The sequence below is a fragment of the Haliotis cracherodii genome, unplaced genomic scaffold (genome assembly GCF_022045235.1).
Source record: "Haliotis cracherodii isolate W230 unplaced genomic scaffold, xgHalCrac1.p SCAF_4, whole genome shotgun sequence".
NCBI lineage: Eukaryota > Metazoa > Mollusca > Gastropoda > Lepetellida > Haliotidae > Haliotis > Haliotis cracherodii.
Window position 1 is genome coordinate 59,518,260 of NW_027266297.1, and position 25,454 is coordinate 59,543,713.

The 25,454-nt window shown below is 40.2% G+C and overlaps 1 protein-coding gene across 1 annotated transcript in view; it reads right to left on the reverse strand.

Moving 5' to 3' along the window:
- Positions 1-3,635: 3,635 nt before the first annotated feature.
- Positions 3,636-25,454, reverse strand: part of LOC139479889 (nose resistant to fluoxetine protein 6-like) — a 28,673-nt gene continuing 6,854 nt past the window's right edge. Inside the window, exons 4-15 of the mRNA XM_071262809.1 lie at positions 23,640-23,718; positions 20,998-21,107; positions 19,294-19,452; positions 14,140-14,242; positions 13,822-13,908; positions 13,197-13,338; positions 11,837-11,925; positions 9,894-10,004; positions 7,326-7,404; positions 5,864-6,047; positions 5,209-5,351; positions 3,636-4,194 (exon numbers count right to left, since the gene is read on the reverse strand). Coding sequence (XP_071118910.1) covers positions 4,006-4,194; positions 5,209-5,351; positions 5,864-6,047; positions 7,326-7,404; positions 9,894-10,004; positions 11,837-11,925; positions 13,197-13,338; positions 13,822-13,908; positions 14,140-14,242; positions 19,294-19,452; positions 20,998-21,107; positions 23,640-23,718 — 1,475 coding nt within the window. The 3' untranslated portion in view covers positions 3,636-4,005. The remainder of the gene's footprint in view (positions 4,195-5,208; positions 5,352-5,863; positions 6,048-7,325; positions 7,405-9,893; positions 10,005-11,836; positions 11,926-13,196; positions 13,339-13,821; positions 13,909-14,139; positions 14,243-19,293; positions 19,453-20,997; positions 21,108-23,639; positions 23,719-25,454) is intronic.

The following is a 25,454-nucleotide window of genomic DNA, read 5'->3' on the forward strand; positions in this document are numbered from 1 at the left end:
TTCGCAACTGGGATACGATGACATGCATCAGCCAAGTCAGCGAGCCTGACCACCCGATCCCGTTAGTCGCCTTTTACTGGGTTGCTGAAGACCAAGACTTCACGGGTGAGTGGCATCATGAGATGGGTTGGTAAGAATACCATCACTCTTACTAGTGCATGGGTTATATGTTACAAAGAAAACATTAATTATGCATGTAAACACTACAGGCTGCAGACATATGTCTCCTGCAATGGTTAACAGAAAAAGACACAATATGGAAAATAACATGAGAATTCAGTACGTTTATCCGATACATCCGTTCCAGATATCAACAAGCATGAAATACTCATATCCCCCCCCCCCCCCCCCCCCGCAGTCTATGGGGATGGAAAACCCAGATTGACGCTTAAAGAAGTGACCATAATAGACTCGGTTGACGATATTTATCCATTTGTTATTATTGACTTGACCGAAACATTATTAACAGTAAGTGAGTTAAAACTTAACGTCGCATCGGCATTATTTCAGCCATATAGCCCATTATTTACAGTTTATGGGCCATCATCTTCATACTTCCTACATTGGTTTTGGTTTGGTTTGTTGATTAACGCCGCACTCAGCAATATTTCAGCTATATGACGGCGGTCTGTAAATAATTGAGACTGGACCAGTGATTGATATCATGAGCATCGATCCACGCAATTGGGATCGATGACATGCATCAACCAAGTCAGCGAGCCAGACAACCCGATCCCGTTTGTCACCTTTTACGGCAAGCAAGGGGTTGCTGAAGACCTATTCTACCCCGGAATCTTCACGGGTCACTTCCTACATTAAAGCAATTCGCGGGGGCACGGGTGGCCCAGTCGTCTAAGGCTCTGCGATTCGCTGTGCAGAGTTGCACGCCAGAAACCTTTGATTGTGGGTTCGAATCCCGGTTCGCCCCGATTATGTTTCTGGGGTTTGTCAGCACCATACACGTACTCGTGGGTTTCACCGAAGTGATAAACGTCTGAGACCTGCATCTCTTCGGGATTTCCTCCCACATTAAGCTGACACGCCGTGATATGACTGGAATACTATTAAAAGCGGCGTAAAAACCCAACTCACTCACTCACCAAAAGGGTGAACGTCTGGGACCTATTTCACTTCGGACTTTCCTCACACATTAAGCTGACACGCCGTGACGTCCTACAACGCTCCTGGTATCGCATTATATGTTTCAGATCGAACGGAGTAATAGCAAAGACGTCTCTCATGATTTGAAGAGCAGCTGCCCGAGAGAGATTCTCTTGCATGACTGACCGCCTCCGTGGTCTAGTGGTAGAGCGTCCGCCCGGAGAGCGGAAGGTCCGGGGTTCGTATCTCTGGCTGCGTCATACCAAAAGACGTTAAAAGTTGGTACTTGTTGTTACCCTGTCTGGCGCTCGGCATTAAGGGGCTAAAACAAGGACTGGTCGGCTTTGTTTCAGCATACTGTGTCTGAGTGGTGTATTCATGTTAAACTGCTGCATGGTATCTCAGTGAGCTTGCACTATAAATCGGCATCAGTCCGGACTAGTACAAGCAGCAACACACACACACACACACACACACACGTGCATGCACGTCGTTATACAAGTGCAATAATCTTGGACGCGACGTTAAAACCATATTCACCTCACCTCTTGCATGACTATCAAGTTTGTCATTCATTTCATGGAATCTTTTCCCGTGACTATAATGTGTCTTTAGAGTCCTGTACATGTTAATCTTCTTCAGTACATGATTCTGGTTAGAATAAACCTGCAGCAACCCATACTTGCAGTAAAAGGCGACTATGCTTGTCAGAGTTTTTCTCAGTTATTTCTTGTAGCCCAGGGGTTGTTTAACAAGAATCAGACCCGTGAAGATTCCGGGGTAGAATAGGTCTTCCGCAACCCATACTTGCAGTAAAAGGCGACTATGCTTGTCGTAAAGGCGACTAACGGGATCGGGTTGTCAGGCTCGCTGACTTGGTTCATGCATGTCATCGTATCCAAATTGTGTAGATCGAAGTTCATGATGTCAATGACTGGATTGTCTCACCCAGACTCGATTATTTACAGACCGCCGTCATATAGCTGGAATATTGCTGAGTGCGGCGTTAAACAACAAATATTCATACATATACATATCGTTATATGTTCACGGTCAAGCATGTCCTGCTTGATTGTATTGAATTTGCCATCGCAAGGGATAAATATTTCCAATCATCATCTCTCAAGGATCTTTTTTATGATATTAATTCTCATTTAGTTATTGGGTTTTTAAAAGAGATAGAATTGTTCGCAAAAAAATTTGATAATATGTCTTGTATAAAATGAATGACCTTTTTAAAAATTGTTAGAATGAAATTATATCTGAGTTTGTTACTGGCCGTATCCTCAAAGGGGGTTGTCGTAGTGTAAAATTATTGTCCCCATGAGAGGATATCGTAAGTCCACGTCATTCAAAGTAATGTCTTTTCACCACAATTTTAATCATAGTATATATGTTCATTTAACCTGGCTAAATTTGTCATAATCGCCAACAGCGGAAGGGATGATGTAAATCCGGCTGGGGTCCATGCAGGTAGCAAAAGTACTGTAAGTCCTCATGCACCCTAGCATGGTGATCTACCTTCAGCTGCTGGCGAACTAAAGCCCTTTTTTATATTGTACCGTAATTTATAGTGATATCTTTTTTATAGTTGTATGCTAGTTTTACATATAAATCTGTGATATTCTAGTAATTTTACTGTCCTTCGCCGACAGGTTCTTATTTGGTTTAAATATATGGATAAATACTGTGTAACTTCTTGTCACGATATGGCTGAAATATTGCCGATGTGACGTAAAGCATAAACTCACTCACTCACTCACCCATGTCATTCAAAGAATATTTCTGCCAACTATTCTTTTAAACTAAACGTAGAATGTTACTATTTTTACTTGTGGCTAACTTTACATACATCGCCAGTTGCTGAAGGGGTGATGTAAATCCTGCTGGGGTACATGCAGGTAGCAAAGGTACTGTAAGTCCCCATGGTCCCTAGCATGGTGGTCTACCTTCAGTTGCTGGCGATCTATAGCCTGTTTTTATCTTGTATCGTTATGTATAGCGCTATTCTCTTTTATCATTCCGTACTAGTTTTATATCTTTTTCTGTGATAAATATAGTAATCTTACTGTCCTTCGTTGACAGGTTGTTATACAAGTTTCAATATATGTATTCTGTTTAACTATTGATAGTCACGATATGGCTGAAATATTGCCGATGTGACTTCAAATTTAACTCACTCACTCACTCACTACTGTCCTTCGTTGACAGGTTGTTATACAAGTTTCAATATGTGTATTATGTTTAACTATTGATAGTCACGATATGGCTGAAATATTGCCGATGTGACTTAACATTTAACTCACTCACTCACTCGTTATATGTTCAACTTGGTTATTAATTTTTGTACAGAAAACCTTCTCCTTCCTGCATTCAGCTAACCAGATGGTTCGGCCGTTATTTAACCATTCGTTACCAATGTTTGATAGCATTGTTTCACCTCAGAACAACGCCAGCTGTTATGAGATAACAAAGAGTTGTGCAAATCTCAACTCTCATCATGTACATGCATATTTTAATAAATTCATCCGATATCTTGAAGTGGCTTTAAGAAGCTGTGGTACCAATGAAGACATGACTAGCTAATGGGTTTCGAAACCTTCCTATTCTACCAATATGGTGGATCAGTTGAGGTGCTAGTACAATTATAAAGCAAGTGATCAACATCTGGTTATGACATGGTTAAGTGTGGTTAATTCTGTCTTGGCGATTAGTATGTAAGCGGGTCCCTGGACATTCATTTTTGGATGACACGCTGAAGGATATGTGCGATTTCGAAAGATGTACATTCACGTCCGGTATTAATATATACAAATTATCATTGATAGTGACTATATAAAAATGGGGGACAAACACAATTTGAACCAAATGTACATAAGAATACCCTGTAACCGTAGATTAATGTCAATTAGACTTAAGTTTGAGATTAGGAGGATTGACTGCTATCGGATCCCCATCCACGACACGGGTCTTTTTAGTCTTTGTCCTGCTCCACAACAGGACTACCAGGTTACCCATTGGTGCCACACAAAGCAGATGTACTAGGAAGGATGTTGACAGCGCATAGACAGTAACCCAGGTGTAGGAAGTGATCTGCAACATATTTGAACTTGCATGCACAACGTAATCTTTCAAGAGCACCGAAGCAGCAGGGCTTTTTTCAAATTTCCATCCATATCAATACACACAGTCCTGCTCATCCAATACTTACTGCGTGTTATTTTGAAGATGGATCCGAAATGAATATGCTATAATACCCAAGTTATACATAAATATGCTTTTGTACCTCAACACTTCTATATGTAGATGTTATTGCACCTATATAAGTGCAATAATCTTGGACGCGACGTTAAACCCAATTTCACCTCACCTCACCTCAGAGCCATCAGTAGATGGCATATCCCCCACGTTCCGATCATATTTCCGAGTTCATAATAGCAAAACTTGAAGACAGAGCTATTGTAAAGAACATGTTCGACAGTATTTGCTAACTCTAAAACATCATTTATGGGACATTAAGTACAATCAATAAGTACACCCATGCCACAGTGACTGTAGGTCTGACCGAAACAAACCGCATCCAAAGTCCAACTTGTTTTCATCAAATGGCAACAAAATATAAAATATAAATATATCAAATGGTATTATTTATCTACCTAATTGATATACGTGCAAAGTTAATGAATGGTGTAAGCGTTTTTAGTTCTGCTTCGGAAAGAAAAAGATCAAGACATGCTGACGGCTACATCTCCCGCATATCAGCATATAGTTTTAATCAATCGCTCACTTTATGTGGACATTACAAACCGTATCAAACCCGTGAAGATCCGGGGTAGAATAGGTCTTCCGCAACCCATGCTTGCCGTAAAAGGCGACTATGCTTGTCGTAAAAGGCGACTAACGGGATCGGGTGGTCAGTCTCGCTGACTTGGTTGATGCATGTCATCGATCCCAATGGCGTGGATCGATGCTCATGATATTAAACACTGGATTGTCTAGTCCAGACTCGATTATTTACAGACCGCCGTCATATAGCTGGAATATTGCTGAGTGCGGCGTTAAACAACAAACCAACCAACCAAGCAACAAACAAACAAACCAACAAACCGTATCAAGCCAGGTGTAGTGCCAGTTGTCCTGTAATCTGGAGCTGTAGATATGACCAACGGCAATGCGGGTGAGAAAGGAGCTGTAGCCAAGCTTACTGAGGGGAGCCATCACCTTCCACGACAGAAACTTGTTGATGATGCCTGTTGATAAACGTATTCATACAATCAGAAATTCATGTAATCATTTTATTTGTTTAACGCCGCACCCGGTAATATTGCAGCTACATGTACATGTATACGACAGCGACATGTAGATGGTGCATCAGTTAGGTCATCTCGTATCGTAAGCATTGGTTCATGAGGATTGTAACACTGAATCTACATGGGGAGATATATTATTCAGGTGTGTCTGTTTTATGTTTTGTGAAACCTTTCTCCTTTTCCACACACACACACACACACACACACACACACACACACACACACACACACACACATTGACACACTCACATGCAAACACACATACAAATAAACACAAACACATACAGACATACATACAAACACACACACACACACACACACACACACACACGCACACACACGCACACACACGCACACACACACACCGAACTGCCCTAATTCAAAAAAACGTTGTATTGAGTTCCTCAGTTCAAAGAGCCGTGCCCCGGATCAGACTCCATATCAGTACGTACCTCCATTCCCGGTAGAACAGGCGATAACGATCCACCCGAAACTTACTGTCCACAAAACCTTGAATACCGGTTCATGATAAAAGCCCAGGATGTCTCTGATGACTGCTTTACAAGTTAAACTCTCGCCAAAGACATGGAAGAAAATGACGCCAAGAGCACAACTCCAACCGATTATCTGTGCTGTCTAAGGCAACAAAACACAAGCAAAAAGTCCCTTAAGTTAATGGTTCGTACAAATGGAACGTCAATAAGATCTCAAACAGGAGAATATATTGGAATATATACTACTCAACTATTCATAGGTATGGTCAATTAACTCCATAAAACCATATCCATAAATCATTATACGATTCCGACTACTACTACTAGTATGTTATAAGCATGTATTTATTAATCGCTATCATATAGTGATTCTACCAGGTGTTTGTGAAAAGGTGAGAGTATCCTGCCCCAACGGTGTCACCCGTAAGAAATACAAGCAACGGAAAGTCAGTTTTTCCCATATGGTATAAGTCAATTGCATCGAACATAACTTTTGTTACTGATGTGTCAAATGTGCGTAGAAAAGCATGCTCGTTTGTACCTCAACAAGTGTGAAATGTAGACACCAAAGACTGGGTCTGCTGAAAGAACGTTCGACATAAAGGGAAAGTTGGCTGTTGATAAGATGAACTCATCTACCTTGTAATACAGTCTTGCGGATATATTTTTGTCACTGAATATTTAGGCACAGGTGTAAATATAAAACTCGCACGCATAAAGAACAGATCACCCAGGAGTGGAGCACAATTGGTACCCATTTCACATATTGTTTTCTCAGTAAATTCCAGATAAAATTTGCTTTCATATTTGGCAATTTGTCATGAATCTTTGAAGATTGAGATATATCTATATAACTATATCTATGGTCACCACGTTTGTCCCATACATTTTCCTTTACATTTGTCGTTTGGGATGAAACATAATTGAACTTCGTTCTTTTCTGAGATTGCAAAAATTCAAGCAATTCCAATTGTCTCAAATACTTTCTGCGAATATAAAGAGAGTCATTACTTGATTGCATTAAGGATTATGGTCAGTATTATATGTGCTCCAAATTACTATAATCATGTTTTTGTACATGATATGAAATATCTCAATATCCCTATCAATGGTTGAGTAGCATATATGCCAATCACATGCGTAGTTACATCATGAAGCTTTATTGCTTTCAGAATTGGCATACCTCTTACGACTGACACACTTTTTATGTCTTCGTTTTAGTTGGTTCTAGACGCCAAGCCGAATAAATGCGGACGCCTTCATACGTTTCATCTGTAAGAGTGTTCCAAATATTTTTTCAATCAGCTGAGACATATTCGATCTCCACAATCTTAAACAGTTGATGTCACATTACAGACATAGAGTAGAAGCACATTTTGAGGACAAAAGAAGATAAAGAGATCATGAGCTTGAAACCTACCTTGCTTAGTGCAATTTTGTCTTTGTTCTTGAACAGTATATACCCCACAAGGACACCGACTATGTAGGATCCAAACCGTCTGAAATATTGACAAATGTACCAACCTACAATCGTAAAGACTTTGATAGACATTCACCTGATGAAGGAGCAAGAGGTAGCTCAGAAGCGTCGTACAAAGAATAAAAGAAGTTGCTATCCATAAAAAAGTGTCATGTATTCATCCAATCATAAAGGATTACGTAACTATATTCACTTTTGCATAACTATTTATTCAACAATAGAAATATAACACGTTGACGCCGGAGAATGTCTAGTCCCTATTATCCTCCGAAACAGATTCCCTTCGGCGAAAAAGGCAAAATAGCGTGCTCTGCCATGCGACAGCGGCCTGTGAAAACAAAAAGTCCATATCCCCGCCCTTTTCAATATGTACATAAAATCATAAGAACATATGTCATATACCTCATGATATCAAAATCCTAAAGGTTGTAAGCACAACTGACATTATGATCAATGACTGAACCAAATGATCATGATTCCCTATTTTTTACATACTTTCTGCACCTTCCAACGACATGAAATAGTAATGGAACCTTTCAATCGTTGGTGGGTTGGTTGGTTTGGTGTTTAACGCCGCACTCAGCAATATTCCAGTCTGATCCAGACAATCCAGTGATTATTATCATGAGCATCGATCCAGGCAATAGGGATCGATGACATGCACCAACCAAGTCAGCGAGCCAGACCGCCCGATCCCGTTAGTCGCCTTTTACGACAAGCATAGTCACCTTTTACGGCAAGCAAGTTTCTGAAGACCTATTCTACCCCGGAATCTTCACGGGTCCTTTCAAGCGACAGAACTTTTCATTTGAGAGCAATGCTATATGTAATACTTTTCAATTGTAATTCCACAACAAAATAGAGTGAGTGAGTGAGTTAATATTTAACGTCACATCGTCAGTATTTCACCCATATCGTGACGAGAAGTTATACATTAATGATACATATATTTAGACTTAATAAAAAACAGTACAATAACTAGAATATCACAGATTTGATTTAACTAGTTGAGAATATTAAAAAGCAGTAATTATAATAAAGAACACAAAATAGAAAATAGCTATGGGTCTTTGTTTGCTTGATTTATAATACACACTTCATTATGTCTCACTCTATCAGGGTAGGATGTCACACAATCGACCACTCGATCCATTTAGTCACTTCTTAAAACAAGCATAGGTTGCTTTGAAATTTCGTACCTGAACATTTGGTGTGCGTACACTGTTTCCATAATCCTATCATCAAATGACATTATCAGGCATGTGATTCCATTTTCGCACAATAATCTGAATGTGAATAGTCTGCACATTGATGCACATAACAATAGTTGTCGATAACCAATTAGACCTGTCTGTATACGTTCAATATCGGAACATTATCAGATGTTCTTGTCACTCGCTGATAAACTGCTAAGGAAATCCATTCCAGAACACGCACTATTAAGTAAAACATACTATAACCACTGTCGCAAAAGTGAGTAGTCTCTCATGTTGTATTCACACACATGTGGTTATTTATGAACTATATATCTATGGAGAATTATGATAACTTAGTAATATAAACATTAGCGACAAACCCATTTGTATGATTCCTGTAACAGTAAGTAGTCTTGAATTTCAGTAATCATATTTGTGACGTTGTCACTACCTGTCACCAATATTTTTCACTATTCAACAACTGACCTATTTACCCATGTGAAATTACGCATTCCAAAAAGGTTTTAAAGGCGCCCGTGTCATCTTAGTATGCGGAATTTAAGGTAGTCAAAACAGAGATAGTCTATCACCTAAATATTCAACGGTTTATGAGATATGTCCAAAAAATGAAACCATACAAATTTGAACCAAAATCAAAACTTGTTATTTATTGTCTTAGACGCATAATATTTTATAACGCTCCTGAATAGCCAAACGCAACAGTTTATCACTTGTCTGGTGGGTTTCCATAGTTTCACAAAGAAACGGTCTACAATTTATTAGTCGTTACGGACGGACGGACGGACGGACGGACGGACGGACGGACGGACATAAAGACAGACAGGTCAAGGACACGTTCCCCACAGTAATCGTGCGGAAAGGCGAGGTATCCGGACTAAAATAACCAGTCTTGATTATCTGCCAGAAACAGATTCCACTCGGCGCGAAGGCGAACATTATAGGAATGGATCACTGAAAATCAGTGATGACACCAGGTGTTCGCGAAAGGGGTACTCATGTCATGATCTACCGGTAACTTTAGCTTAGAATTAATGCGTGAGTATGGTTTTACGACAATTTTAGCAACATTCCAGCACTGCGGGGTTACCAGAAACGGGCTTCACACATTGTACCCATTTTGAATAAGTATTAGATGTAGCATTGGCTTTCATAATGTTCTCTTCTAATGGGCACTTTTTCTATTGTTATACTTACAACGTACAGGTTAACAACTTCAAATAAGACTTAGGCACAAGCAAACATTCACTCCCAACTCTACTTGTACTGAGGAGCCATACTACGTGTTACATACCTTTTACCAAGCAGGCGATGCAGTAGCGAGTTTGGAAGAAAGCGTACTTCACTCACAAGGTAGAATGACACACTCGCAACGATTGACAAGATGAACCCAGGGATTGGTGATCTGGAATAAAAAAAGTATGATTCCCAAACGATGTGTTCGGATGGCGGCGTCTATCTGGTATACAGCAAACAGTGATTCTCATTTGTAGTGTACACCGTCTGTCCCTGCCTACAATGTGTGTGTTCGGATGACGGCGTCTATCTGGTGTACATCAATCAGTGGTTCTCATTTGTAGTATACACCCTCTGTCCCTGCCTACAATGTGTGTGTTCGGATGATGGCGTCTATCTGGTGTACATCAATCAGTGGTTCTCATTTGTAGTATACACCCTCTGTTCCTGCCTACAATGTGTGTGTTCGGACGATGGCGTCTATCTGGTATGCATCAATCAGTGGTTCCCATTTGTAGTGTACACCCTCTGTCCCTGCCTACAATGTGTGTGTTCGGATGATGGCGTCTATCTGGTGTACATCAATCAGTGGTTCTCATTTGTAATGTATTAATGTTAAATCAACACACCTACGGATACGGATTGAACATCATAAGTGTGTGTGTCTGGTTTCTTAATGATTAACTCTTTTCTGGATAATTTGGTTCTGTGCGTTGCGTTTGAACATAAATCGTTTGACTAGGTAAAAGATTTCAATACCTTTTTACACGGAAACATTTAGATTAATTCCAACGATAGAATAGAAAGCATAACTACAAAGTGTGTTTCGTATAATCGATGGTACAGATTAGTATTTAGAAAAATAATTGTCGATTTCTGTTTATATTCAAGACCTCTATTTCAGTCCAGCTGCTTCATCTCTTAGTCTATACATACCGACATAAATAATTCTTATAACGCCACTCTATTGTTCCAACCGTCTATTATTTCCGACGAACAATTTTAGCCAAACACATGTGCCTAAAACCCGATATCAACTTGACGTAAATGCCGGTACGATCCCGCGCAAAGACTTAATTATTTCATTATGTTGCTGCCTATTTGTTACTCCATGAAATGAACTAACGATTTTTTTTAATTCATTGCCTTTGTCATTCATAATGCATCATGAAGTCGGACATCTCTCCACACAGACATTTCACCACAATTCCCTATTAATTAAAAGACAATTAGCCACAACCATCGATACTTTAAAACATGAACATTATTTTATTTCATGGATTACATACAGATCTCACTAAGTATATATTTTACATTTTGCCAGCAGGGAGGATGGGATAAAAGGAGAATGCAAACTGTTTACTTTTGTTTTCATTACGTTATAATCATGTTTACGTTGATCCAAACAGTTTGAAATGGAAATGAATTAAATTGGAAAATGAGAGAAGAAATTAGTAGCCAATGTTTTCATAAAAACAACGGTTGTTATTTTAGTACTTGTCTAGAGGAATATAATTTCCAAAACCTTCTATTTCTCTGTTACAGTATGTAATGTAAGATGTAAAAAAAACAATGAACGTGCAACAAAGCAGGATTCATGGACGTATCAATTATCTTATTGTTGTGTCGAAATTAATTAAAACATTGTGTATAAATTATATGTCACGTGGGCATTTCTTCTTTTGTTATTTACACTACGCCTCCGCAGTAACCATACAACCAGTGTGCAACCCGTTGAGCACCCGTGTTACCCGTGTTCTCAAAGCGTGTAAGGGGAATGAACTTCTGGGTAGTAGCGTAAATGTATACTACTCACACGAAGTTAAGGATCACCCTATTCTTTCATAAAGGTAAAGTTAATCCGTCATGACATGAGAGATTAACTATAGTAATATGAAAGAAGCAGGTGACCCTTAACTTCTTTTGAGTAGTATATGTTACTATTGCTAATTATCACACGTTAGTTTTCATTACAAGCCTAATTATTAAACCCATACTCACAACATAAGTGGTAGAAAGATGAGAGGACATGCCAAAGAATATAACAAATCCGTCCTTCTTGATAACACTTGAGGCAAACAGTCTGAAGGCTGGTAGAGAAAAAAAACCAACATAAATATCTTACACACATTAAACTACGTATATAACGAACACGATTATAACGAACAGACGGATATAACGAACTTATTTTTTGGTCCCGACCGTTTGCTGTTTATACAGGTATACATGCTTATAACGAACTACATTTATATCGAACTAAAATCAGTGGTCCCTTTGGGTTCGTTTTAACCGTAGTTTACAGTATAACCCTCTACAAGGTGACAATGCTGTTGTTGCCATATCATGGTATGATGCCAAGTTTGAGCTTATATTCCCTTAGATGGCAAAAGGTGTGAGATAATTATTCTTAACATTGTTTCCTATGCTTTGTGCCTTCAAACATGTGAAGATCATTTACCATTTGCATCGGATTTTGTTCTGTTTTAGAGAAGAAGAACTTCCTGATGGTTTGGTTTGAGCCTCCGGTGTAGGATTTGTTTGTTTGTTTGTTTGTTGTTTAATGCCGAACTCAGCAATATTCCAGCTGAGGTCTGTAAATATAAATATTCGAGTCTGGGACGGACAATCCAGCAATTGGGATACGATGACATGCATCAACTAAGACCGCCCGATCCCTTTAGTCGCCTCTTACGACAAGCATAGTCGCTTTTTACGGCAAGCATGGGTTGCTGAAGACCTTTTCTAACCCGGATCTTCACGGGTCCGGTGTAAGCCGTAACTAACATGGTAACGATTCACAGACAGGATATTTTATTGAAGTCTCTCCTCGTATATACAGATACGAAAAGCATTGTACGGCGATAAATAAATTGAAGCCACTCCAATGTGGCGTGAAACAACAGCAAAATAAAAGCATAAAAGAAAGAAAGACAGGAAAATCATTATTCTGATTGGAAAAATAAATATATACAAACATAAATAATAATATGAATGAGACTCATTGATGAATTATACACGTCCTAGTTTCTAAATTATCATTGCAGTGCTTGGCACTTGCTTTAATACAATCGCGTTAATTACAGGGCCGGTAGTGAATGACTAACACTTGACGGGTGAGTTATAAAATTAATTGACAGTGTTTAACAATAATCTAATGATAATAATCTAGTTATAATGTGGTAGCTTCTAACTAATCGAGTCAAGACCAACCTGTCCGCACTATCGGGTACAATGACACACAATAAGCCGAGTTATATGTTGTATTCACATAGTCTCATTGCTGTCAGTGTTTCTAAGGAATGGATTCTTGAAAGTTGTTCTGCGTTCGAATCCAGGACGATTCGTCATGACAGAGTCTTACCGGAGGATGATGTAATTTAATTGGTGTGACGAAACTCCACCATGGTAAACAGCGTTGCATGTTCACGCCTTGAGATCCACTAAGAAAATAAGGTAGGAACGTGGTCAGTAACACCAGGACAAGGATGGCCGGTGGTGTCGCTCTGAAAACAAGAAACAAAGGGCACATGTGTAGTGTTTAGCGCCGCTTTTAGCTTTGGGACTATCGTTTGTTTGTTGTTTAACGCCGCACTCAGCAATATTCCAGCTATATGACGGCGGTTTGTACAATCCAGAACCAGACAATCCAGTGATTGATATCATGAACATCGATCCACGCAAATGGGATACGATGACATGCATCAACCAAGTCAGGGAGACTGACCACCCGATCCCGTTAGTCGCCTCTTACGACAAGCATAGTCGCCTTTTACGGCAAGCATGGGTTGCTTAAGATCTATTCTACCCCGGATCTTCACGGGACTTGGGACTATCGACCAACTGCGAACGCTTTGATGTAGCTGAAATACAGTTCAAAGCGCCCTTAAACAAAAATGTAATGACTCCTCCTCCCAAACAATTTACTTTTGTAATGATATGTGTAATATTTTGTATTGATGCCTGCAACAACAGTGCTAATTGCTTACCGTAAATATCTTTGTAGATACAGCTTCTTCCAGTCTATTTTCCCTTTCTGCTTTTGTTCCAGACTGGTCAGAGTTGTCTGTAAACCACTTAAAATATAAAAAATATCAACTAGTATACAGCTCATGTCTACATACACTGTTATACTCTGGATATATTTTTTTAGTAAGTTCTGTCAATATTCAATATTTTCATTTTCCTGTATTTGTGAAGCTTGAACTTATGTCAGCTACAGGAAAGTCTCAAAGGGTAGTCGTTTAAGTTACTTCTACAACCATAGTATTTTCATGAAATGTTTCAAATAACTATCCAAAGATTACCTCATAACATATGCCGATTCCGTCAGATAACCCCTTACATATGGCCTCAATATTCTCCATGTCAACGGTAGAGCTACATCGAACCCTTTCGTCACGACTTTATCTGCAACAAGATACATGCATTCAACAGTGATACACATATCCAACGTCTGCAACAATGATACACGTATCCAACATCTGCAACAGTGATTAACATATCCAACATCTGCAACAGTGATTCACATATCCAACATCTGCAACAGTGATACACGTATCCAACATCGGCAACAATGATACACATATCCAACATCTGCAATAATGATACACTTATCCAACAACTGAAACAGTGATTCACATATCCAACATCTGCAACAGTGATACACATATCAAACATCTGCAACAGTGATACACATATCCAACATCTGCAACAGTGATACACATATCCAACATCTGCAATAATGATACACGTATCCAACATCTGCAACAGTGATACACATATCCAACATCTGCAATAATGATACACGTATCCAACGTCTGCAACAGTGATACACATGTCCAACATCTGCAATAATGATACACGTATCCAACGTCTGCAACAGTGATACACTTATCCAACATCTGCAACAGTGATACACATATCCAACATCTGCTACAGCGATACACATATCCAACATTTGCAACAATGATACACATATCCAACGTCTGCAACAGTGATACACATATCCAACATCTGCAACAATGATATACATATCCAACATCTGCATGTGATACACTTATCTAACATCTGCTACAGTGATACACGTATCCAACGTCTGCAACAGTGACACACATATCCAACATCTGCAACAGTGATACACGTATCCAACATCTGCTACAGCGATACACATATCCAACATCTGCAACAATGATAGACATATCTAACATCTGCAACAGTGACACACATATCCAGCATCTGCAACAGTGACACACATATCCAACATCTGCAACAGTGACACATATGTCCAACATCTGCAACAGTGACACACATATCCAACATCTGCAATAGTGATACACATATCCAACATCTGCAATAGTGATACACATATCCAACATCGGCAACAGTGATACACGTATCTAACATCTGCAACAGTGATACACGTATCCAACATCTGCAACAGTGACACACATATCCAACATCTGCAACAGTGATACACATATCCAACATCTGCAACAGTGACACACATATCCAACATCTGCAACAGTGATACACATATCCAACATCTGCAACAGTGACACACGTATCCAACATCTGCAACAGTGATACACATATCCAACATCTGCAATAGTGATACACATATCCAACATCTGCAACAGTGATACACATATCCAACATCTGCAATAGTGATACACATATTCAGCATCGGCAACAGTGATACACATATCCAACATCTGCAACAGTGACACACATATCTAACATCTGCAACAGTGATACACGTTTCCAACATCTGCAACAGTGATACACATATCCAACATCTGCAACAGTGATACACATATCCAACATCTGCTACAGCGATACACATATCCAACATTTGCAACAATGATACACATATCCAACGTCTGCAACAGTGATACACATATCCAACATCTGCAACAATGATACACATATCCAACATCTGCAACAGTGATACACTTATCTAACATCTGCAACAGTGATACACGTATCCAACGTCTGCAACAGTGACACACATATCCAGCATCTACAACAGTGACACACATATCCAACATCTGCAACAGTGACACATATATATGTCCAACATCTGCAACAGTGACACACATATCCAACGTCTGCAACAGTGACACACGTATCCAACATTTGCAACAGTGATATACATATCCAACAACTGAAACAGTGATACACATATCAGACATTTGCAACAGTGATACACATATCCAACATCTGCAACAGTGATACACATATCCAACATTTGCAACAGTGATACACATATCCAACATCTGCAACGGTGATACACATATCCAACATTTGCAACAGCGATACACATATCAGACATTTGCAAAAGTGATACACATATCCAACATTTGCAACAGCGATACACATATCCAACATTTGCAACAGTGATACACGTATCTAACATCTGCAACAGTGATACACGTATCCAACATTTGCAACAGTGATACACATGTCCAACATCTACAACAGTGATACACATATCTAACATCTGCAACAGTGATACACGCATCCAACATTTGCAACAGTGATACACATATCCAACATCTGCAACAGTGATACACATATCCAACATTTGCAACAGCGATACACATATCCAACATTTGCAACAGTATCAGATTTTGATGGAAGTTAATAACGCGTCAACATAAAACTCGGACCATAAATGCATATAATTTTCCTGTTAGGGTATGTGAAGGGAGGGACGTTTCTCTTAAAAAATGTCACATTGGATATTGCGTGTAAACCTTTGTTATTATGGTATAAGTAGTTAGATTTAAAGGACTTTGTTGGTTTAATTGTACAGTAAACTACGTTAATAACGAACACGCTTATAACGAATTTCCGAATATAACGAACTGTTTCTTGGTCCCGTCCATTTTGTGTGTATTTGTTGTATAAATGCTTATAACGAACTACGTTTATAACAAATTAAAATTAGTGGTCCCTTTGAGTTCGTTATAACCGTAGTTGACTGCACTGTATTGGGCATGTGTTTTCCCAACCAGAACTGATGTCATAAACCTGGAAGGGATGTCATCAAAGTGGAGTCTACTCTAATCTGCTTTGAAATTGTAACAGAAAGGTGTATTGCAGGGGATTTCTGAGGCATTCTAGCTAGAGAAGGGACTGTTTCTGTGATTTTTTCAACTACCTTTCATAATAAGTTTATTAAAAGTATGCCTACTACTATTTCTATTGGAGCTACTTAAACAGTCATTGTATGATCTTTAAGCGAAGACACCTCACGGCACCCATTGTTTGAAGACCTACATACACATTTCACACTGGCATTACATGCAATTCCCAATGGCTGTCGTAAGGGTCGACTAACGGTACCTGGTTGAAGCATGTCATCGATCCCAATTGCGTTGATCGATGCTCATGATATCAATCACTGGATTGTCTGGTCCAGACTCGATTATTTACAGACCGCCGTCATATAGCTGGAATTTGCGGCGTAAAACAACAAACCAACCGAAGGATTCGAAGGATGTGACATTCTTTCAAGCTTTCCATGGCTTTATTGTCATACATGAATGGCAATGGCAATGTCGACAGTTGACAATATCCAGGCTAGACTGTTGAAAGTTTAGATGGACATAATATACATAGAGGAGAAAATCCCCCCAATGTTGACAGTGCTGTGCAATTTTAATTTTATCAAAACCACATCAAAGTACACATTCAAGTCTTTGAATGCATTTAGACAGAAAAGAAAATACAGTGTCAAGTTTTCAAGCATTGCAGCAGGGACCATATAGGCCTGTCCCTCGGTATATGGTCGCTGATTCTAGGCATAGCAAACTCACAATATCAATGCAGAAGTTTAAAATGCCACATCAGCCATGCTAGACTAACACTAAGCCAATGAAAACATGTCTTGAAATTAATAAAAATATATTTCTTCGAAAGAACCCTTCCTCTTCTGCTGTTTTCTTAACAAGCAAACTAGACTTGGTTCGTTTGATTTAGACTTGCCTAGGCTTTTAGTAAAAAAAACACAACCTAAAAAATATAAATTCCACAGTCATGGTGCAGAACTACAGTCATGCCTACTAAATCGATACGCAACCGTTGAAGAAGCGTATACGTTTTGGATAAATTAGGACATCCTGGAATGATTAGGGACAATCCATAAATCGCTTAATGTCAACAAATTAATCGTTCATCCCTGGGTCTGCAACAGTTTAAAGCGCTTGCGCACTCTTCCAGTATGGCGGCGAAAATTCCGCTTGGTTGCTTTGCCCTAATGAAGAACGTAATAGAAGAGGCTCGATGGCGAACTGATGATACTTATGACTATTTTGAACATGTGGAGCAGACTGAGGATGATGGTGTCAGCTGCTTTGCTCGTTTCCTAATTGATCCAGTCAAGAATTTTCTTGTTCCGCTGTCGAACTGAGCCGCCATTTTGGTTTGAGATGGAAGTGTGCTCAGTCAGCGATTGGTACGATTGCAAGCGGCTTAAAGTTAGCGCCCCGTTGTAACGCTAATCGCTGCACATCGCTTCCAAGCGATTGGCACTTTGCAACGGACCCCTGGTTTTGCTTAATGCCGCCTCATATCGGTAAATGTCAACTTGAGGTGAGAAATACTGAGTTGAATCAGAGTCGTTTACCACTTTGGTGAAACCCACAGGCACAAGAGAGAATAAGGGGGATCGAGACACTGCATCTGTTTCACGTACACATTTAGTAATTTATTATCAGCACTAAGTCAGTTGATGAAGCTGGGACCCCCATGTTTCGATCACCATGTATGGCAGGGAATACTGGGCCATATTTTAGAAAACTATTAGAACTAAACCATCCGGAGAGGATGTGCATCACGCCCTACATACCACAACTTTTGACCTTCTAAAGTGTGGAGGGCTCACCTGCATCTCTTTTAAAAAAATACTTATATATTCGCGAGTTCTTTATTTCATTGTCAAAAACCGTTTTAATTTGCTGCAAGTTACGGATGTCAAAATGAAAATACACTATTCAAACATTTAATTAAGACTTCTGTTTATCTTAGGATTAGAGTGAGCGAGTGAGTATGGTTTTACGCCAATATTCTAGCAATATCACGGCGGGGGACACCAGAAACGGGCTTCACACATTTTGAACCCGGGCGGAATCGAACCCGGGTCTTCAGCGTGACGAGCGAACGCTTTATCCACTAGGCTACCCGACCGCCCCCTTAGAATTAGATGGCGAATTAATTCTTTGACCAACGACAAGGTGCCTTACGACAAATTTCGCAAGTTTCGAAATAATGCGGTTTAACCGAAATATTAGGAAATAGTTATACAATAGCTAGCAGATAACAATAATTGAACTAACTGAAATCTTTGAAATTGGAAATAATTGATATACAGTCTCAACATTGCTGTTGCATCGACAAACAACAAACAGACTTTAATCCAAACCAATTCTATCGTAGAAATATCTTTTGGAACGTACCTAGAGTTGACGCATGTAGGCGGCTGAAGAGAATCCAGAAGAAGGAGAGTGTCTTGATACCATTTAGGCATCCGAGTCTTTCAGAGGACACCGTCACATCGAACAGCTTCAGGGTGTTAGTGTACACGGAGAAACATCGCAGGACTCTACACCAAGTCACTAGAAATGGACAAGGAGTAACTTTAAACAATACATTACGATGAGTTGAACGCTTATCTGAATGGTAAAATGGAACTGGAAACTGTAATTTTGTTTCGGTTCATGGCATACGAGTAATGACTCGGGGGTCCATGTGTGAAGCAGATTCTTACAAATGTTTGCAATTACTTTGTTTCAGGAATCATGACTCGACGAACCGAAACTTTATGATAATCAACTCCCTTATTGTTGAGATAGGGCGATGTTTTTGGGAGTGAGTGAGTTGGGTTTAACGCAGCTTTTAACAGTATTCCAGCTATATCACGGCGTGTCAGCTTAATGCGGGAGGAAAGCCCGAAGTGGTGCATGTCTCAGACGTTTACCACTTCGATGAAACCCACGAGCACGGGTATGGTGCTGACAAACCTAGAAACATAATCGGGGCGAACCGGGATTCGATCCCACAACCATGGGGTTTCTGGTGTGCCCAAGGGACGCAACTCTGCACAGCGAATCGCGACACCTAAGACGACTGGGCCACCCGTACCCCCTTGTTTTTGAGGATTGCATGACATAAACAGATACATTGAGAAACACACGTTTTGTTCCGTACGAAATCCAGTACGATTTGAAGCATTTGAAAACCCCTTAGCACATTATATGGTTTCCGCGCTCAAATTGAACAATGGCTGTTTGTGGGTTGTCAGTTCTCTCTTGGTACATATTATCAGTAAATTTAAGACGGGTACAAGATAAATCGCAAAGAACAATTTTGAACGAAGCGTGGTTTATTTTACGTTAAAACAGGGTTCTATCATGACGTCATTGCGGGAGATTCCAAAATATGCTCGCAGCTTGTAGACGTAAATTGGACGACGTTGTTTTTGAGAGGTTCTGAGAAGTTGTTCCCCTAAGATGTAGCTGGGCAAACTCAATGGCCGAATGGTCGCATTCAAATGTGGGTGAGATACGACAATTAGTATTGGGAGAAAAGGTAAAGATAATCAACGTCAAAGGTGTGAGAATATCCAACACCAATATCAACCCTCCTGTTCATAAAATGGACTTGTCCGACATTGCCGAGTCCGGATTGTATCCAGGGAGTCATCATTATTCAAATACGGGTAAATTGTTTTATTAAAGCTTGTACATTTTATTAACATCCTTAAACATTATGTTGATATCTCATTTGAGACATAAACGAGGAGAGGGAGTTGTTTATCGTACAATAAAACATTTTCTTAAATAATAGCGACAAAACCCTCAAAGCAGAGTCCGTTAGATGTCCAGACTATCACCAAATGTTTTCAGAAACGGCTTGCAAGTTGCTAAAACTCAGTTTTGTTGGTTGTTAACCTTTTAACGTATATTTAGTATATTTTAGTATATTAATATTAGTTGTCCTCAATGGAACATAGTCACTCATATGTCTTTGCATTGTTTAGTAGTGGTGAACTAACGCTTTATCCACTTTGAGAATACAAGCTTATTGGACCATTTGCTATGAATATAGCATGTAGTAAGAACCAAAGATGAGTCCTCATTAAGATAATACAGACAACTCACCTCTTTTTAAATAGGTTCTGAGATTAATTGACTGTGGCAGTTTGGTACAGATCAGTAAGTCAATAGTCGTTCCCGTGACCAACATCGTGACAAGGACCAACAGGAGGGTTCTGAAAAGCAGCAAAGACATAAAGTGCTTGCAATCAGGTGAGGTGAGGTGAGGTGGGGTGAAATGGGGTTTAACGTCGCGTCCAAGATTATTGCACTTTATAGCGACGTGCATGCACGTGTGTGTTTGTGTGGCTGCTTGTACTAGTCCGGACTGATGCCGATTGATAGTGCTAGCTCACTGAGATATCATGCGGCAGTTTAACATGAATACCCCACTCGGACACAGTATACTGACTCCGAGCCGACCAGTCCTTGTTTTAGCCCCTTAATGCCGAGCGACAGACAGGGTAACAACAAGTACCATCTTTTAACGTCTTTTGGTATGACGCGGTCGGGGATCGAACCCCGGACCTTCCGCTCTCCGGGCGGACGCTCTACCACTAGACCACGGAGGCGGTCTCAGCCGTAAGGACAACGTTATGATAGGAGCAAGAAAATAGTCACACTGGGTATCAGACTGATCGCAATGCCGGGGCTTTGTCGTGGTACATATTATGGCGGCGGTGGTCGTGGTCTTTAACCACAACTGAGTAACAGCACCAATATACATGTATATATCAGAGGACACGATCATAATATGTATTCAGAGGGCATCACCGGATATGTAATGAGTCAAATTAAAAACTTCACATTTTTAAAAGTAATCCCATATATGATTAACAACGGACAAATGTAGTCTGTCTTACAGACCATGATACAAATATATCAAATACAGCCCATGCAAGTCTATAATGTTTGTCAAGTCTAGATCACTGCAGTATCAGGAAAATGAAGAGAGTCACTGGGCTCCTTTTACTTTATTTTTATTTAGATAACTGAACAACTGTTTTTTTCTGTACGATATGTTCATTTCAGAGACAAGATGTTAGTCTAGGACAAATGTATCAGAGAAGGTATTTTTTAATCTTTAATGTCCAAAGAAGGATATTAATTAACGGTGGTAACCATTATTTGTTCCAAGCACCTACGGTAATCGGTAGTAACATCAAATTAATCGGTAATCGGTAGTTTAAATCATAAGTCCCAAGCACGAGAATCTGATGGCATACAAGTTCAGTAGCCTGTATGGTCACCATGACAACTACCACACAACGCCTCCGCATGGACCTTGTGATGCTTGTGAACACATGATAGGGAAGACGACGCTATTGTTGCTGCAAAATGGTGCCAAGATCTTGCAAATTCTGTGGTTGGTTCTGGAGAGTGCGCAGACTTCCGCCAAGAGCATCCCAGACGTGTTCGATGGGATTGAGGTCGGGAGGCCTTGACGGCCAGTCCATGACGTTGACTCCCGCATTCTGAAGGAAATTCCTTGTCAAAATTGCTGTGTGGGGTCTGGCATTGTCGTGTTGGAAGATCAAACCGGGTCCATGTACTGCCATAAAAGGCGGAAGTTCTGGTGCCAGTACCTGGTCGCGGTAAGCAGCAGCGTTAAGGTTGCCACGGATGACAAGCCTTGAACGTGCATTGCCACAGAAAGCACCCCACACCATGACACTTCCGCCTCGAAATCTGTCAACTTCCTGTACACAACACTGGGCGTAACGTTCATGACGGCGCCTCCACACCCTCGCCCTACCATCAGCAAATCGAAGATTAAATCGTGATTCATCACTGAAGACGACTTGATTCCAATTCCTCTGAGTCCATCGTAAGTGTCGCTGTGCCCACAATTGACGTTGACGTCTGTGTAATTGAGTCAGAATCGGCCCGCAGTATGGCCGTCGTGCTTGAAGGTGAGCAGTTTTCAGACGGTTTGAAACAGTTTGCGCACTCTGTCTACCCCTAAACAGTTCATTTCGGGTTGATGAAGCCGTCAAAAATCGGTTACGGAGGTGACGTAAGACAATCTGACGATCCTCTGCATGTGTGAGGGCGATCAGCGGTGGTACCCGTTTGCTGTAAATCATAAACAGTCCGTCGACTACAACCAATCGTCCTTGCGACTTCAGCTACGGACGTTCCCGTCTGCAACATGCCGATGGCACGTTCACGTTGCACATTTGAAAGGCGTGGCATGACAAATGGCCGTAAAGACTTTTGTTTTCTTTTTCTTTTGTTAATAACTGCTAACAAGTATGGCTGAAAACACGTGCGGTATTATGGCCACGTGACCAGTTGCACGTGAAAAACCACTTTTGCCACTACAGTGCTGTGCACATGATCTTGATCGATTCACCTGCACAAAAACGGGTGTTATCTGAAGACAATACGTGGCCATTACTGTTTAAATACACAATAAGGGCCCACAATGATAACTGGTCAAAATGTTAAAATTTTAGGATTGTGAAGTTTTTAATTTGATTCAGTATATATTGTCTGATCAACGCAGACGTCGATATGTGTACGTCTTGTCAGAGAGGAGGTTGCTCTCTCGCCCACCTCTCTCCAGCAAACATGATTTGTTTTGTTCGTACTCTTCATGGTACACACCTAAATGTTTTCAATCAGTCACCAGAATGATCATATTGTCTGCTTCTGATAATAACAGCATAGTTTGGGGGGCAAATCATCAAATAAATCCAACTCACATGACAAGATGTGTTTGTAGGTGTATCCGAGAGTTTCTGTGACGAAGTCTTTCCATGGCCGCATCGTCATGTCGAACAGCTGAAATCAAATACACACGGAAATAACATTTTAATTTATTTAGGAGATGAACATGCTGTCTTTTTAATGGAACTGAACGCATAATTAAAACTGTTTCATGTGGACTGGTTAAATTTTCAAGTAGCCTAGTTATCCACTCTACCGTTACAAAATCAAACGTGAACACCTTGGGGAGCGAAGCGCCATTGGTTGAGTCCCATGTTTTGGATGGGTTTTCGATCTGAATTAAGGAAACATTGATACTACCCTTCAAACATAATGTGGCGTCGTATATGTTCTAAGATTGTTTTTCACATCATTGTACGGGCGTTCGGGTAGCCTAGTGGTTAAAGCGTTCGCTCGGCACGTCGAAGACCCGGGTTCGATTCCCGACATGGGTACAATCTGTGAAGCCCATTTCTGGTGTCACCCGCCGTGATATTGCTTGAATATTGCTAAAAGCGGCGTAAAACCATACTCACTCTCTCAGATCATTGTACTTATTTCGCATAATTGACAGGTACTGAAAGTAAAAGTTCAAAAGTTAAAGTCGGATAAAAATCTCAATTCAGCTTGGGCCAGGGAGGAGTGTGGGGTGAAATGATTTCTCTGTTTTATGTGGTTACAACAGTAGGCAACAATCCTACTTTTACCATGAGGTAGTCATCACTGTCAGAGCAAGTTGGGACAAAAAGCAGCTAATCATGTCCACAAGCTCTGAACACCACTGATAATAGGATTCGCCAGGCATACGCTGTTCGGAGTTATCTTTATAATACTTTCAGGAGTCAAGTCTATTTACCCTACATTGACCTGGTCTCTGAGTTGGGATCAATTTGGGATCCATAAAGAAAAATAAGCAAGCCTTGCAAGTTTCGTTCTACACAGCACGTGATTACTAAGACGTCACATTACGTTGCATTCGTCACCACTCGCCCCTTTCCGTAACCTGCAAGAAGACTCGTCCCCCTATCGATGAATGTTATATGCGAAAATACGACAAACCAATCAGAATGCGCGTATGATTTCAAGTTCTTCGTCAAAGAATCCCTCAGAAACAATTTTAATTTAACATACGTCTTACATCTAAAAATATACCCAAGACACAGTTAAATGTGGTCAATCATACTGTAAAATTCCGCATGTCCCGATGTGCTTCAAATTGCATCTTAAATATATATAATATGTGGGGAAATATATGTGAACCATTACGCAACGAGTTGACAATTGTTTTAGGTATGCCCGTTTGCGCTAAGACGGAACCTGGTCGCAAAAATGGCCATGAGAGGGGCACGAGTCGCTATTCGGCTTGTCCCGGAATAACACGAGTTGGTCACGAATGATTACGTTGACGTAAGACACATGACATCACAGTCGGCGACAAAATAGCACCAAAGCGCTTTTGTTGCTAGAACTTGAAATGCACACGCTTCAAGCTCTTAGCCGATGTCTAACGTGTGTTATGCCAAATATTTATTTTGTGCCAAACATACATTGAATAGTTTGAACAGGCACCTCTGCATTTTGTAACATACAATTGTACATATCATCATCTTTCTTTCACTGTTTGTTTCGTAATGATGCGGCCGTCAGCCTGTTACGATATGAGGCAGTTGTATTTTGATTTGAAACCCCAGATTTACCACTCGACAAATGTCACTCGTAATTCATCGTAGAATTATCAATGTTTACATTTGTATCTCTACATTTAAGAAATGTGAAGTTGTCAGATGTTACTGTTTATACAAGTCTGTCAT